Source organism: Camelus ferus, chromosome 22, assembly GCF_009834535.1.
Source record: "Camelus ferus isolate YT-003-E chromosome 22, BCGSAC_Cfer_1.0, whole genome shotgun sequence".
Taxonomy (NCBI): Eukaryota; Metazoa; Chordata; class Mammalia; order Artiodactyla; family Camelidae; genus Camelus; species Camelus ferus.
In genome coordinates, this window is record NC_045717.1 from 24,945,453 (window position 1) to 24,960,923 (window position 15,471).

Sequence of the window (15,471 nt, forward strand, 5' to 3'; positions counted from 1 at the left end):
AGAGACCTGGCTGGGTGTGTGGCTCTGTCGCAAGGTACTCTCACGTGGGAGTGCTGGCCTTAACCCCTGCCTGCCCAGAGGCCAGGGACGCCAGGGACGCCCAGCGCTGCCCGGCTGGCCCTGTGCACTGCTGAGCCTTCGGCATCCAGCAAGGGGCTGGGACATGTGGCATGCTCTTGGGAGACATTTCTTGAATAAGTTCAGAAATGAATGAATAAATGGTGCCCCCGCCCCGCTCCCCCAGCCCCCCGCCGCTCCCCTGGCATCTGGAATCACCCAGCCTGTGCCCCAGCTGTGCCTTCCCCCAGGCACGCAGCCCACCCCGCAGCTTGCGGCGGGGCTGCTCCTTCCGGCCCGCACGTCTGAGCGCAAACTCCGAAAACTCCGCAAACTCCGCAAACTCCGCTTGTCCACCACCAAGTGACTAAGATTCGTAAGCAAGCTTCTTGTATCTCTTCCCAGCTGGGCAGCTTGGGGCAAGTCACGGGAGCCCCTCAGTCTCCTCATTAAAAAAAAAATGAGAACAACACTGGCCTCTGCTTCCTAAGATTCTTTGCAAGAGCGGCTGAATGAATGCCCTCCCACGAAGTGCTGAGCACACTGCTGGGCACACAGTAGGGCTGCACCTCCCAGCCACGACCCACAGGCGGCTGGTCTGGATGAATGAGAGGTGGGTAAAACACACCCCAGATTTGGAAGTCTCGCTGTACGGAGAGGAGTGTAAAATAGCTCATTAGTTTTACTATGGGTTCCCAGCAGAAACAGTAATATTTTTGAATGGATTGGTTTAAATGGAATATGTTGTTAAAATTAATCTCATCTGGTTTTGTTTTGTTTTGTTTTTTGCTTTTTAAAATGTGGTTGCTAGAAAGTATTAAACAACATGAAAAAATTTAAATTTAAACGAGCTTACTTGTCATTCTACTGAAAAGTGTTGGATGAGGAGCTTAGTATGAATTAGCTGTGAAGTCTGTCTTGTTCGATCACATTCTGTCGCGGTCATATCACATCTGTATTATTTTCAAAGTATTTACTAGCAGCAGAAAGGACCTTATGCCTTGTTTGCTTGTTTATCTGTATTTCTTCTAGGCTGCCACCTCATTGAGGTCAGGGATTTGGTTTTGTTCATTCGTGTATCCTTGTGGCCTAGAACAGTGCCTTGTACCCAGTAGGTGCTCAATAAATACTTGTAGAGTGAATGAATGGAATATGGGAAGGGATGGAAACTCAAGTTTCTCTTACCTGCTGTACCCAGTGCTGCTGGTAGTAGCCACTATAGCCACCAGGGGGCGTCCGAAACCAGGCAACCAGGTAAGCTGGGCAGCCTCGGTTTTTCCATCCTGCAAAATGGGAACAAGGACAAGCAATGGGGGAGGATGGGAAAAAAATGCTGCCCCACCCAGGTCCCTCCTCTCCATTCCCTGCCTATCTCCTTCTGCTCCCCATTTGGCATCAATTTTTTTTAAGCTTTTATATTTTTGTTAAAGTTTACATACTCGTGCACTTTAAAGAGTCACATTATCATGCAGGTTCTGTTGAAATTGGCAGTGACACTGCCACCCCAAGATTTCTCAGAGGCACCCCCTCTTCAGCTTCTTTAAAGTTAATTGTGTAGATGTTCACGTCTATCTCTCTAAATATTGAGTGTCCTCTTGATTTTTCAGTTGTAATATTGACTTCCTGCCAAGAGAGATTCAGAATCAACCCTGAAGTTGATCCTTTAAAATTTTGCTTTGTTTTCAAGATTCTCACCACTGATCCAACCCCCTATCCCTTCTCCAGTTGTCTGAGCTAGTGGTTCTGAAACTCTACCAGGCATCTGAATTGTCCTGAGAGGCTCACTGAAAGCCAGATTGTGGGTCCTTGCCCTCTGAATTTCTGAAGCAGGAGGGCTGGGGTGGGGCCCGAGAACTTGCATTTCTTTCTTTCTTTTTGAGAATCTGCATTTCTAACATGCTCCTGGTTGATGCTGGTGAAGGCAGGTCCAGGCACCTCACTTTGAGAACTACTGATCTAAATCTCCTCTTGAGACAGATTCGAAATGAATCAGGAGTTCTATCCATGGCATGCATCCAAAGAACACCTCCTGGAGCCTTTTTTTAAAAAATGGTGGCAAAATACACATAACATAAAATGAACCATCTTAAACATTTTGAAGTGCACAGCTCAGTGACATTAACACATTCATATTGTTGTGCAACCATCCCCACTATTCATCTCCAAAACTTAATCATCTTCCCAAGCTGAAACTCTGTCCTTATTAAAAACTGACCCCCCATCCCTTTCCCCAGCCCCTGGTTCCACCATCTATTTTCTGTGTCTATGGATTTGACTCCTCTGGGTCCTCCTGTGAGTGGAATCAGACAGTATTTGTCCTTCTGTGTCTGGGTTATTTCACTAAGCATCGTGTCCTCAAGGTCCATCCATATTGTAGCAGGTGTCAGAATCTCCTTCCTTTTAAGGCAGAATCATATTCCATTGTGTGAATGGACCACATTGTGTTTATCCATCATCTGTTAATTCCTTGGAGCCTTTTGACCCCCCACCTCCGGATGGGCTCAGTTCTGACAGGACACAGCTAATCTGTGGGAGGCCTGCCCCCAATCCTGGGTTCTATTCTCTACATCTTCCTTTTTCTCTGTCTCCCTGTTTTGATGGAGAACATTTCAGATGCATCTTTCTAACCCCTGGGTCTGCCTGAGGCCTACTTCATCTTCCTGATCCCCTGTCATCCCACCACCAAGTATCCCAAGGCACAGTCTTGTCAACCTCCTGATGACCTCACCAGCACCCCAGACAGTGATGAGGGGGTCATGTGTCTGGAGTCGGACAGGCTTGGGCAAAAACTTTCTAGCCCCATCCCTCACCAGCTGGGTGCCCCCATTCCTCCACCTGCCCCCCAGCAGAAATCATTAATAATGAATAAAATTACTAATAGCAACACTTATTACTCCCCAAACCATGACCTCAGAATGAATAACTGCCTAACCATATCATTAATAAATTCACCATTAGATTTTAATGACAACATATACGCAATTATTATTCTTAATACAGTAGGTAAACGCGCTGATTCACTGCACTGTTCTTTGTGTGATTCTGAGCATGTGGCTTCAGCTCCCTGAGTTCCTGTTTTCTCATGTGTAAAATGGGGATAATAGTTTCCATCTGGTTGATCAATATTATCAAATATTTATTGTCTTCTAGGTGTAAGGTTCTGTGTTAGGTACTGGGAATATATTAGTAGTTAAAAAAAAGAAAACAAAAAATAGTCCCTAACTTCTGGAGATATTGCCTGTAAAGGCTTTAGCACTGAGCTTGGCACTTAAGAATATTATTATTATGTATGATTTTTGATATGTTATACATGGTGCTATCTATCATAAATAATGTCTTTACATTACCTACTAATACTGCTTATCATAATACCATATTACTGTTTGTTTAATAGTAACATTAGTATGTCTATCATAATAATATGACACAATTTATAAACCGCGCATAATAATAAAATTAAAGTTATTTATTATTACATAACTATTACTTATGTTAAACGTATAGCATGTGTAGTATAAACGTTATTTTTAACATGATAATTTGTTAACTGTAATTATTACTTATGTTTATTACATATAATAATGCTGTTATGGACCATAGCAACGTTAAGTGATGGGAATAGCGCTGCCCTTCCACCCCCTGGGCGCGTGAGGGCGCTCGCGTCGCCCCCGGGGCCCGGGACGCACGCAGGCCCCGCCCCCGAGTCCCGATTGGCGGCGCGCGCGGTGCGCAGTGGCGCAGCGCCCGGCCCCGCCCCGGGCCCGCCCCTCGCTCCCTGGGCCCGGCCCCCTCCCTCCGTTCTCCAGCCGGCGGCGGTTGTTGTTCAGCGGCGGCGGCCGCAGCCGCAGCTCGGGAAGCACCCTCTGGCCGCCCTCCCGCCCGCCCGCCGGCCGGCAGGCCCGCGCGCGGCCATGGAGCTGGAGGTGCCGGACGAGGCGGAGAGCGCCGAGGCGGGGGCCGTGACCTCGGAGGCAGCCTGGGCCGCGGAGAGCGGGGCGGCAGCAGGTAAAGGTTCGGGACCTCCCTCCCTCCCTCCCCGCTCCCCGGATGGACCCGCCTGCCCCCCCACGCCGGGGCCCAGTGGACCCGTCCTAGCGCTGGAGGGGCGTCGGGACCCGCAGCGGGAAGGCTGGAACATTCCACTCGGGGGCGCTCGCGGGGGGGATGGAACGCCCCACTCCGGGGCCGGGGGACCCGGCGTCCGAGGGAGGATAGAACGCCCCGCTTTGGGGACTCTGGGTGGCGCCTCCTATTCCAGGAGTCTTAGGGGGAGCCGCCAGTCTGGGGTCGGGGGTGGGTGCAAGGCCCCATTCTGGGAGGCTGTGGGTGGAACAACTCCCTTTGGAGCAGGCCGGGAAGGTGGGTCCTCATCTCTGGCGGGGAGTGAGACACCCCCCCCCCATTTAGGACGCGCGGTGGATGGGTGCACTGCCTCCTGCTGAGGGCGCCTGGGGACGACATCCCACTGTCTTGTCAGGGGGCTGCTCTACATGTGGGATGGTGAAGTACCCCGTTCCGGTGGGGGGCCCTGCCTCCAGGGGGTGACGCTGTCCCAGATGTGCCCCGCTGCCTGGACCCATTGCTCCGGGCCACCCACCTTGCTGATAACAGCTTCCGGACCTCACCCCTTCCCCTCCAAGCAGTCACCCTATAGGCATATCTTATTGGCTGGGAAGGGCAGGGGCTGCTGTGATGGAAGTGGGGTTCTTGGAGGCCGGCTGGGTCAGCCTCCTGACTGCCTCATCTTTCTTTGTGTAAGTCACCAGACCTGGTTTCTAGTGCACTGGTCATTCCTTCCCTTTCTGGGCCTCAGTTTACCCCCCTATAACAGGAGGGGGTTGGGGGGATGACATCTCCAGGCACCTTCAGTGCCAGGGCTCTGCAAGCAGGTGGGGAGGAGGAGCCCCCAAGCCTTCTCCCTGGATAGTGGGGGCTGCCTTAGCTGTGTAGGGCTCTGCTTTCTCATGCCCTTCTCCTTGGCGTCCCTCTCCTGCCCTCAGGGAGAGCAGGTTTGGGAAGGGAGGCGGCCTGCCTTTCCCTGGGACCGTGTGCAGAGCCCAGCCACTGCCTAGAGGGATGGTTCCTTCTTGGTCAAGGTTGCAAGCTCCCAAACAGGAAGTTTCCAGACCCGCCGAATCCTCAGTTCCCCCGAGCCGCCCTCACCAGGAGAGGCCCTGTAGACGCCCATGTGGGCGTCCATGCTCCTTCTCCCCCGGCCTCCCGAAGATTCCTTGGCAGCCAGGGAGCTGCTGTGCTGCCTGGGAGCTGGGAGAAATGTCTGGAGAAAGAGCCAGAGCGAGTGCGCTCCCCACGGGGCTCCGGAGAACTCCCACCGCTTCCTTTCACGCTGCCATCTGGAGCTGCTGGGTAGATGACCCGGTTCAGCTCCACCACCCGGCCCTCGTGCCCTCATTCTTTGCCGGCAGGTGGTGCCCTGCCTGGCTAGCACCCGACATGGTGGAGGGACCCAGTTGCAGCCCTTTCTCAGCCCCCTGACCTCCGCCATCAGCCTCTGGCCTGGGTTGGGCAGAGACAAAATACCCTAAGATGCAGTGACCACAAGAAAGCCGCCCAGCAGACATTTGTCTTCTCAGGGGCTAGGTGATCTGACTGAGGGCAGATAAAATCCCAGGCCCTGGCTGTGGCTGGGTCTGAGCACAGGGCCCTGAGCCGTAAGGGCCCGGCCCTTCCTGCCTGTCCCCAAACCCCAGAAATCTGACTCCCACGGCCAGTCGCTCATTTCACTCTCCTTAGGGTTAATAGCTGCCTCCCTTTCTCCGAGTTCGTTTCTGTTAAGTTTGGGGAAGAACTGTCCATGCCTTTCCTGCTCGCACGGCCTTGTGGACACACAGACGGGTCTGCTTGTTCACCCCGTGGTTCCGTATGACACCCGGGTCCCAGGGCCTTGGCACTGTCGACGTTTTGGCCTGGAAAATTCTTTGTTGTTGGGGGGACCATCCTGCGGGCTGGAGGTAGGGTGTGGAGTGGCATCCCTGGCCCTACCCCCTCAGTGCCAGGAACACCCCCAGTTGTGAGGACCACAGGTGTCCCCAGACATGGCCACGTGGCCCCGGGGGGGCGTAGTCGCCTGAGTGAGGGCTGCTCTGCATACCTCTCGTTCTGTAGCTTGCTTGACTTTTATCTGTAATGGGGATTTTTTTTTATCCACACATCAGTATCAGTTTTTTTCTTCCGAGAGAATGCAGTGCCGTGGTTAAGAGGGGGGAACCCCTTATCCTGCCTGGCTTCCACTCAGTCGCTGTGTGACCCCCAAAGGGCAAATGCCTTGGTCTCTCTGAGCCTCAGTGTCCCCATCTGTCAAATGGGGCCACGCTGCCAGCCTTGCCTGGGTTAGCACGTCAGCACATGGCGAGCACGTGGTGAAGTTCAGCACTTTAGGCATGAGCCTTATGGATGCAACCAGCCTCCTGCTGAGGGAGATCGGGTTGTTTCTGGAGCTGCCTTTCGCTGTCACAAGTCATGACGCAGGGGACATCTTTGAAAGTGGGCCTGGAGCTGTGGTGCTTTGATTTCTAGTGGTTGGCGTCCCCGCCTTGGAGTGATTGGGTCAGGGGCAAGCAGACCAATGCCTGGTGGCTTTCCGGAAAGGTCCGGCAGGGGCCGAGAGAGACCGTCTGTCTCCCCACATCATTGCCAGCTCCAGATGCTGTCGGCTTGGTCGTTCTGGCCAACCTGATGGGAGGTGAAATGCATCGTTGGTGTTTAGAATCCAGTTACTTTAAATGCCTGGGCTCCCAAGGCCTGGCCCAGGAGGGCCTGATGGGTTCTCTGATGGTTTTGGGGACTGTGTTGGGTGCCTGGTTCTGAGGGGAGAATCTTGGGAGGGCTGGAGTCTTGGACACGTTCACAGGGCCCCGGTGGGGGCCCACGAGCTGCGTGGGCTTTGGCCTGCACTGTGGCCTGGGGTTTATGAGCCATTTCTCTCCTGTCCTTCCTGCTTCCGTGGTATCTCAGTCCAGTCAGCTTCATTCCTGACCGACCCCCAGCCCCTTCCCGTGACTAACCTGGAGGCAGATTATTTTGGCTTTGCCTTCAGAATGGACCCAGAATCCAACCATTTCTCCCCAGTCCTGCCTCCACCTGGTTCAGCCCCATCGCCCTTTGCTGGCCTGGTCCCTGTCTCTTCCTGTGCTCCCTACCGTTCACTCCAGAAGGCTCCCAAGAAAGCTGACTCAGGCCCCGCCTCTCCTCTGCCCACAGCCCTCCAGGGCTCTCACCTCCCTCTGAGTAAAAGCCCTCCCCTCCGCCCACAAGGCCCTGCATGACTTACCCCACTCCCCTCCCCGCCCTGCCCTCACCTCCTCCCTCTTCCATCACTCGCTCTGCCCCAGGGCCTTTGTACCTGCTGTGCCCTCTGCCTTGAGTGCTCATCCTCAGTTTCTGTGTCATTTGCTTCCTTAGCTCTTTTAAGTTTTTGCTTAAATATCTCCTCTCAGTGAGGCTTCCGTGACATTTCAGGGAGGCCTGAAGGAGGGACAGGAAGCCAGCACAGCCCAAGCAAAGGCCTCCTGTGCTTGAAAAGCAGTGTGGGGGCCAGCATAGCTGGGGCGGGTGGGGCTGAATCACCAGAGGCGTCCTCTGTAGCTGTGGGGGGATGGTAACCGGGGACTGCAGCATCCCTCGGCCCCTTGGGTTAGTCAGCCATGGCCTTTGAAGGCAGAAAGCTCCCAGTTCAGATCCTGCATGGCCACTTTAGTGATGCGACAACGGGCACTTGGGCTGGCAGCCTCAGCGTCTTCATCTGTGAAACTGGTGTGCTGACCGCATTTCTTGTAGGGCCTCGTCGGGCAGATTGGCCTGTAGAGTCTGGAATGGTGCTGGCGTGGCTGGCCCCACGTGGGAGTGGCCAGCTGAAGGGACCAGACATGCGTTTACACCTCGTTTTGTCCTTGAACAGTGCCTGTTGGACATTTATCGAGCACCTGCTGTGGGCTGGGGCAGCGGTGCAGGTGCCTAGACGCCCTGGCTCTCAGATTGGTGGCGGTCAGGGTGCAGACAGCGAATGAATAAACATGTGAGACGAGGTCAGCTGACGGTGGCCCCAGGCCTGTCCCGCCCCCGCCAGTTTTTGTCAGGAATGATTTTTTGGCACTTGGCCATGCACTGTCGCTCACCTGTTGTCCGCAGGGCCGTCCAGCTATAGCAGCAGAGTTGAGTGTTGAGACAGAGACCCGTGGCCTGCAAAGTCAGAAATATTCACTGTCTGGTCCTTTATGGAAAATGCTTACCAACCCCTGAGTCAGACCACGCTGGCCCTGGTGAGCTGCAGACAGCAGTGAAACAGGCGTCATGGCCACAGGGAGTGACCAGGGCCTGCTGCAGCCGATGGTCGGGGAGCAGGTGATCTGTGGGAGAAATAGCAGCCCCGGTCAAGCATTCAGGCAGAGGGATCAGCCGTGCAAAGGCCCTGAGGTAGGAACGAGTGATTCATTAGAGCCACAGAAGAGAAAGGGTAGGGAGCCTGAGGCAGGCAGGGCCAGCCCCATGGGGCCACAGAGACCCTGGCCCTACTTAGGTTCTGGTCTGAGTCCAGTTGCTGGTGCTGGCGGGTTTAAGCAGGACAGTGAGTCACATTTTATAGAGAGCGCGCAGCTGCATGGAGGGGAGGGGGCTGTGGGGGCAGGCGGCCGGGTAAGTGGGGCTGGGGACCTGGACGGGGCTCCTGAGAGGGTGGAGGGAGGTGAGGGAGATGAACCCTGGAGGGTTTGGGCCTGCATCCTAGGGTTGGGGGGGGTAGATGTGGGGAGGGCCCAAGAAGGAGCAGCCTGGGGGTCCAGGCTCTGGCAGGCTCTTGCTGATATGAGAAAAGGGAATCTGGGGGGCTGCCCGGGGCCCCCAGGGCAGGTAGAGTCTCATGGAACCCTGGGCAGGGCAGCCCCGGGCTTGTACCGGCTCAGCCCCACCTTGGCTGAGGACTTTTGCCTCTGAGCGAGTGAATTGAAGAGGGGGCAGCAGGGTCTGAGGATACGGCGGCGGCGGCGGCACAAGGAGAGGTGAGACCTGCACCCCCTGGTGGCGCGCATTCAGTGACACCTGTGTGACCTGGGCCTTGCCCAGCCGGCATGGTGGCCCAGATCCCAGGAGGGTCTTGGCCCCAGGCCCCTGTATTCCCACAGCAAGCCGCCCCACCTAGCTGCGTGTCCCCGCTGGTGACAGTGCAGGTCGAGACCCTGCTGAGGATTTCCGGCTGTGGCCAGCTGGACGGCGGGGCCTGCCGGGGGGGTGGGGGGCGTCCACGTGGGGGGATTACTGACTTCGGGGATTAGCCGTGGGGCCTCTGCATGGCAGTGCCACCAGGCTCTGTGGAGGGGTTGGGGTTTGGCCTGAGGGGCCCCCAGTGCCCGGGCCAGTGGGGACCTGGCCTCTGACTTTGGCTGAAGAGAGGGGCCCCCGCTTTTGGTCACAGCTACTCTTCTGTCTGAGTCACCCCTGCCTCTTGCACACACATGGCCTTCACCCTGGTGGCTTGGGGCTGCCAGGCCCAGGTCGGGCCAGGTGCTGGGAAGCCAGCCCAGACCAGAGGGGCCCAGCCCCTGCGTGTATGCTGGGGTGAGGGTGTGGTGTGTGCAGACAGTAAAGGGTGAAAGGAGAGAGATATGAGACCACAGGGGAGGTGAGTGCCGTGGAGAAGAGCAGAGAGGGGGACACAGCGGGAGCTGGTGGAGGCCAGGAACTCAGGAGGGGTGACATTTGAGCGTAGATCTGTAGGAAATGGGATATGCAATGTAGAGATGTTGGGGGAGGGTTCCAGGCAGAGAGGGTTCCAGGCAAAGGACACAACCTGTGCAAAGGCCCTGGGGCAGGCAAGTTGGAGGAACAGCCAGGAGGCCCGAGTGTCTGGAGCAGAGTGAGTGAGGGGGAGAGAGGGAGGAGGGGAGGGCAGGGAGGGGACGGGGCAGGTCCTGCAGGGCCTTGTGGGCCTTGGGGAGGACGTGGGCTTTTATCCCCGGGAAGGTGGGAGCCCTGCAGGGCGGGGCCTGACTCAGGTGCTCTCAGGCTGCTTCTGGCCGCTTCAGGGAACAGACTGTGGTGGCAGGGTGGGAGCGGGACCTGGGCAACGGGACAGCGCTGCTCCTGGTGGGTGGTGGTGGGGCTTGGGCCCCAGTGGAGGCAGGAGAAGTGACTCAGAGTAGATTTTAGGAGCAGAGTCGACAGGACTTACTGAAGGATTGAGTGTGGGAGAGAGAGAGAGGGAAATTGAGGGAGTCTGAGCTTGTGGCCTGTGTCCCTGGAAGGACAGAGCTGCCTCGGCTAAAACGGGGGACAGGGCAGAGCAGGTTTGGGGGATGGCTGGGCACAGTGTTAATGTGAGACAGGAGACATGGGTCGGGGCTGCAGCAGGACCGAGTCGGGAGCTCAGGGAGTGATGGGCAGGCAGTCGGGGATAAGGAGCTCCCCATGCGGAGTGATGATGTCCTGCCGAGCAGCTGATGTCCGTCCCGGGGAGATGGCTTAGTGCCCCCGGAGATGGTATTTACAGTGTGTGACCAGGTGAGGCGACGAGGGGGTGGGCATAGATGGAGAAGAGACCGGGTATGGGGTCCCAGCAGCCCCGGGACGGGAAGTGGGAGGCTCGTTGGTGAAGCTGGATCTGAGACGGGCCTTCCTCTTGGGGCTCCTGTGAGGATTAGAGGGGCCAGTGCGTGAACCGCCAGCACAGGGCACGTGGGTAACGGGGCACCGCTTGGGCTGCACCATGTGCCCCGGCTCTGCAGGTGCTGGGGGCAGGGGTCTCTGCTTTCCCTTGGGGGCAGCACAGTCACCTGGTGTCGAGCAAAGCTGGCTGTCTCAGGGGTCCCCCTGCCAGCTGGCCCTGAGCTGGGTCTGTGGGGAGGGCACTGACCTTGGCTGGGGCTCCTGCAGGGCACACAGGGAGCGCAGGGCGGGATCCCTCGTTTGGCGCTGGCAGCCGGCTCTGGGCTGCGGGCTGGGCTCTGGCTGTGCCTGCCAGGCTTGGGGGGCCGTGGGCCTGTGTATGAGCGGGGTGGAGTGGCCCGGCTTGGTTTGCACAGCAGAGGTGTGCTCAAAGGCAAGTTGCTTGTGATGGAGGAGTTGGCTGACTCAGAGGGACAGTCCCCAGGTCTGCAAGGCCCCCGAGATGTCAGCGCCTTGTAAAATGCAGGAAATTTGGACTGTGATTAGCCCAGTATCAGATGAACGGTTCCTTCCGGTGAGGGTGAGAATGTAGTGCCTCGTCCATTTCTTCCATCTTTCCAAACTCTTGGGCCCAAAGTGACATCTCAGCATAGTTGCAGCTTTGATGTTTCATAATGGGAATCAGAGGGAAAGGTCTTCATGTATCTTTTCCTTTTTAACTCTTCATCTTTGTTTTATTAAAAATGTATTCCAGCAAAGGGAGCAGAGAGGAACGTGAGGAGAAAGGACTTGCCTGTCCAGGTCACACAGGGGCTGCGGCTGGACTGCCCCACCCTGACAGCCCTGCACTTTGTCGGAGCTGGAAGACAGAGTGCTCGCCCCGGGAGCCCTTGGCGCCTTTGCTCCCGTAAGCTCTTGGGTCCCCGTTCCGTCTTGTCTTGATTGCACGCTCACAGACCCCCTTTCACCACTCACCCCCTCCTGCCTTTAATCTTACACATCTCGGAACTCTTACCTCCTTTCCCTGGGAACTGTGTACTAATTGTATCTTTCCCATTTTCAGCCGAGTTACCAGTCTTTTTCTTACTGATCTGTAGGAGCTCTTTATATATTATGGAAAGTTGTTGTTGGCTTTTTTAATCCAAATAAGTGCGAGTAGTTTTTCCCCATCTTCTCTGACGATGGTTGTTGATGCTGGGCAGGTTTTTACGTGGTCACATTTATCAAGCTCTCTTTTTATGGTTTCCCAGTTTGATGTCATGATGGAGAAGTCTTCTCTGTTCTAGGTGACAGTTAAATTCTTCTAGTATTTCTATAATTTTACTCTTTTTTTAACATTTAAATTCTCGTTATACTTGGGGTTAATCCTGGCGTAAGCTGTGCGAGGGTTTAACTGAGCCAGGTTTTCTCAGGTGGCTCAGATAATCTGCTTTCCTCTGATCTGAGATGCCACCTTGATTATAGACCAAATTCCTGTGTGTGGCTGGTCTATTTTGGACTTTGTCTTCGGTTCCACTCATCTGCCGCTGTGCTCATGCAGCAGGCATGTCTCAGACTACAGGTAGTAACAAGCTTCCTGTGCGAGCGCGGCAGCCGGGCCTGCCGCTGGCGGCAGGTGGACGTTTGCTCCTGGCTCCACCCTCCATGTCTGTGGGGCTGTGACTGCCGCTCCGGGTGTTTTCCTGTGCCTGTGCATACCTGTCTCTGTGTGTGTTATTATTTCTTTAACATTTTATTTGGAAAACTTTGAAGCCTGCAGGAAGTTGCAGGGACCTTGTGGCGAACTCCCCCACGTCCTCTGCCCTGGACACCGAGGGATGGGGGACACGGGGGCCAGGCTCCTGTGAGCCGCTGTCACCGCACTGTCACAGCCGGCCCACCACAGCCTCATGTGACGTGCGCTTCTGTTTAAAGACACCTTGTCTGCTGTGGGCTGTGGATTCACTCACACTGGGCTCCTGGCTGGTGGGGCTACAACTCTTGCCTGAACCCAGCTCATCTGACACTTGCATTTTCTCCGAGAGGATGGCACCGCCCGCCCGCACTGGAGACCCCGGCCAGTGTACGGGGTGCTTTTTAGATACAGAGTCACCCACCAGAACACAGATATGCAGGAAACGTGGCACTCAGGAGACCACAAAAAGGACACCTGTCGGTGGTCCGAGGGCTGAAGGAGGAAGGCCGGCAGCAGCTGGTCAGCCTCGCTGGGCACGTGCAGGGGAAGACACTCCGCTGCCCGATGTGGGCCTGGGCTGTCCGGGACACCCTCACGCCTGTTGGTTACAGGTAATCTCGCCAGTAAGTAGATTTGCAGACGTGGAATCTGTGCATCCTCTCAACAGAGATGCTGCCTGAACCAGTTACAGGGACCACGTGCGAGAGGCGGAGCCTCGGTGCAGCCCATGCTCAGGGCTCACAGTTTCATCAGTAACCCAGCTGTCCTGGACCATAACTTCTGTCCCCTCTGGGATTCAGTCCAGGGTCGCACAGAGCACTTGCAGACGCGGGGTCAGCGGGGCCCTCCGAGGGCCTGAGACTTGGACCAGCCTCCTTCCTGAGCTGACGGTCCCTCTGTGACCCTGGGTGACCCTGACCCTGCCACTCGAACCCTTCCAGCTGTGGAGCCACTGAGAATGCACCTGATCGTCCTCTGCCCTTTGGGCTGTCTCTGCCTAGAGCCTTGGGCCCAGACAGGTGTTTGGCTGTGCTTGTGGCATGAATGGTGAAGGTTCTGGAACCTTCTTTCTCTTGGGGCTGTGGAGCCTGGATTAACCCCCACCCCACCTACCGCTGCCCCCTGCCCCACCCCTGTCCTCTGCAAGGCTTCCTATTTACTGCTGTGGAAGCACGCACCCTGTGCAGTGAGATCGAGCACCCTCCCCTCCAGCCACGCGGACCTTTCTCTGCTGTTCCTGGAAAGCGTCCTATCTTGTCACCACCGGGCCTTTGCATGTGCTGCTCCGCCCTTGGAATTCAGCTCTCTCATGATTTTTATTTTCTTTCCCCTCCTTTGGAAAGCTGCTATGTGTTTATGGCACAAAATAGCCTGGCTCTGCCCCCAGGCCCACCCCAGACACCTGTGTCACCAGCCTCTTGTGTCTCCATGTGAGGCACTCGCTGTGCACAGGTACCCTGGTCACACACCTCCTACCGTTGTGTTTGTAAGATACAACGGACCTCAGAGACACTGCGGGCCCCATTCCAGACCACAGCAATAAAGTGAGCATCTCAGTAAAGTGAGTCACGTGGATTTCTGGTCTCCCAGCAGATATAAGTTACACTTACATTGTACTGTAGTCTGTTAAGTGTGTAACAGCATTGTGTCCAAAAAACAGTGCACATTCCTTACCTTGAAAATACTTGATTGCTAAAAAATGCTCACCATCACCTGAGCCTTCAGAAAGTAATCTTTTTGCGACAGCATCAAAGATCACTGACTGCAGATCACCGTAACAATATAATAATAGTGACAAGGTTTGAGGTTTTGTGAGGATTACCAGAGTGTGACGCAGAGACACACAGGGAGCAGATGCTGTTGGGAAAATGGCGCCAATAGACCTGCCCGATGCAGGGCGGCCACAGACCTTCAGATTGTGCGCTTGTCATCTGAGGAGGGGCTCTCACAATCTGCAAAGCACAGTGAGGCCAGGTCTGCCCAGAGGCCTTGTTCTGCACTGAGACTTTTCTCTAAACATTTCTTTTGGGTTGAGATGTAATTCCCATGCCGCATGTTTTCACCTATTTAAAGTGTACCAGTCAGTGGTCCTCACTGTATTCATAGAGCTGTGCGACCATCACCACAGGTTTAGAGCATCCGTCACCCCAAAAGGAGACCCCGCCCCCATCAGCAGGCACCCCCACCCCTGCCCAGCCCCTGACAGCCAGGAGCCCCCTCCCTGTGTCTGGGGACTGGCCTGTTCTGGACGCCTCACGTCCATGGACTCACACACTGCGTGTCCTTCTGTGTCTGCTTCTCTCCCTGAGCGTCGTGCTCTCAGGGTCCATCCACGTGGGAGCGGGTGTCAGGGCTGCTCTCCTGGTCACGGCTGAGCGACGCTCCAGTGTGTGGAGGGACATGTGGTCTGTGTGTCTATCATCCATCGATTGATGAACGTTTGGGGTCTTTCCACCTTTTGGCTGCTGTGAATCGTGCTGCTGAGAACATTCAGGAACAGCCTTTGTGTGGACGTGTGTTTTCATTTCTCCTGGGTGGGCGCTGGGCAGTGGGGTTGCCGGTCAGGTGGAGCATCTGTAACCTCCTGAGGGGCCGCTGCGCACGGTGCCCTCCCCGCACCTGCTCCCCAGGGTGGGGTGCCTTGCGTGGTCCCGCTTCGCCTGCCCTGATGGTTAGTGGTGGCGAGCGCCCCTGTGGGCTTGTTGGCCGCTTGTGTATCCCCTTTGGAGAAGCGTCTGCTCAGATCCTTTGTCTCTTTTCCAGTTGGGTTAGTTTTCTCTTCATTGTTGAGTTGGAGGCGTTCTTCCTACATGCTGGATGCAAGCCCCTCCTCAGACGACAACCCGCAAACATCTCCTCGATGGTGTCCGTCCGTCCAAGCCCAGGCGTCTTTACTTGGATGAGGCCCCGTGTCCCTTTCCTGCGGCCGCTCGGGCACTAGCTGTCGCAGCTGAGACACCTGGCCTGACCCGAGGTATGAGGGTTTGCCCTGTTTCCCCCTGCGAGTTTCACATTCTCAGCTATGATGTCCACTTAGATTTGTGATGCGATTTGAGTTACTTTCCTGTGCACTGAGAACAGGACCCTGGTGTCTCTCCCCGTCAAGTTGTCTCGGTGCTTTT

At 55.7% G+C, this 15,471-nt stretch overlaps 1 protein-coding gene across 18 annotated transcripts in view; it reads left to right on the forward strand.

The window, feature by feature from the left end:
* Positions 1–3,842: 3,842 nt before the first annotated feature.
* PIP5K1C (phosphatidylinositol-4-phosphate 5-kinase type 1 gamma) overlaps positions 3,843–15,471 on the forward strand; it is a 55,890-nt gene continuing 44,261 nt past the window's right edge. For 11 of the 18 annotated variants that reach the window (XR_004314358.1, XR_004314359.1, XR_004314361.1 and 8 more), the window contains exon 1: positions 15,152–15,323. Coding sequence is in view for 11 of the 18 variants with exons in the window: in XM_032465958.1 (XP_032321849.1) it covers positions 15,167–15,323 (157 nt within the window). In the remaining 7 variants the exon portion in view is untranslated. Of the gene's footprint in view, positions 4,063–15,139; positions 15,324–15,471 lie in introns of those variants that run through there. The other 7 variants (XR_004314360.1, XR_004314362.1, XM_032465957.1 and 4 more) reach the window with 5 other exon arrangements.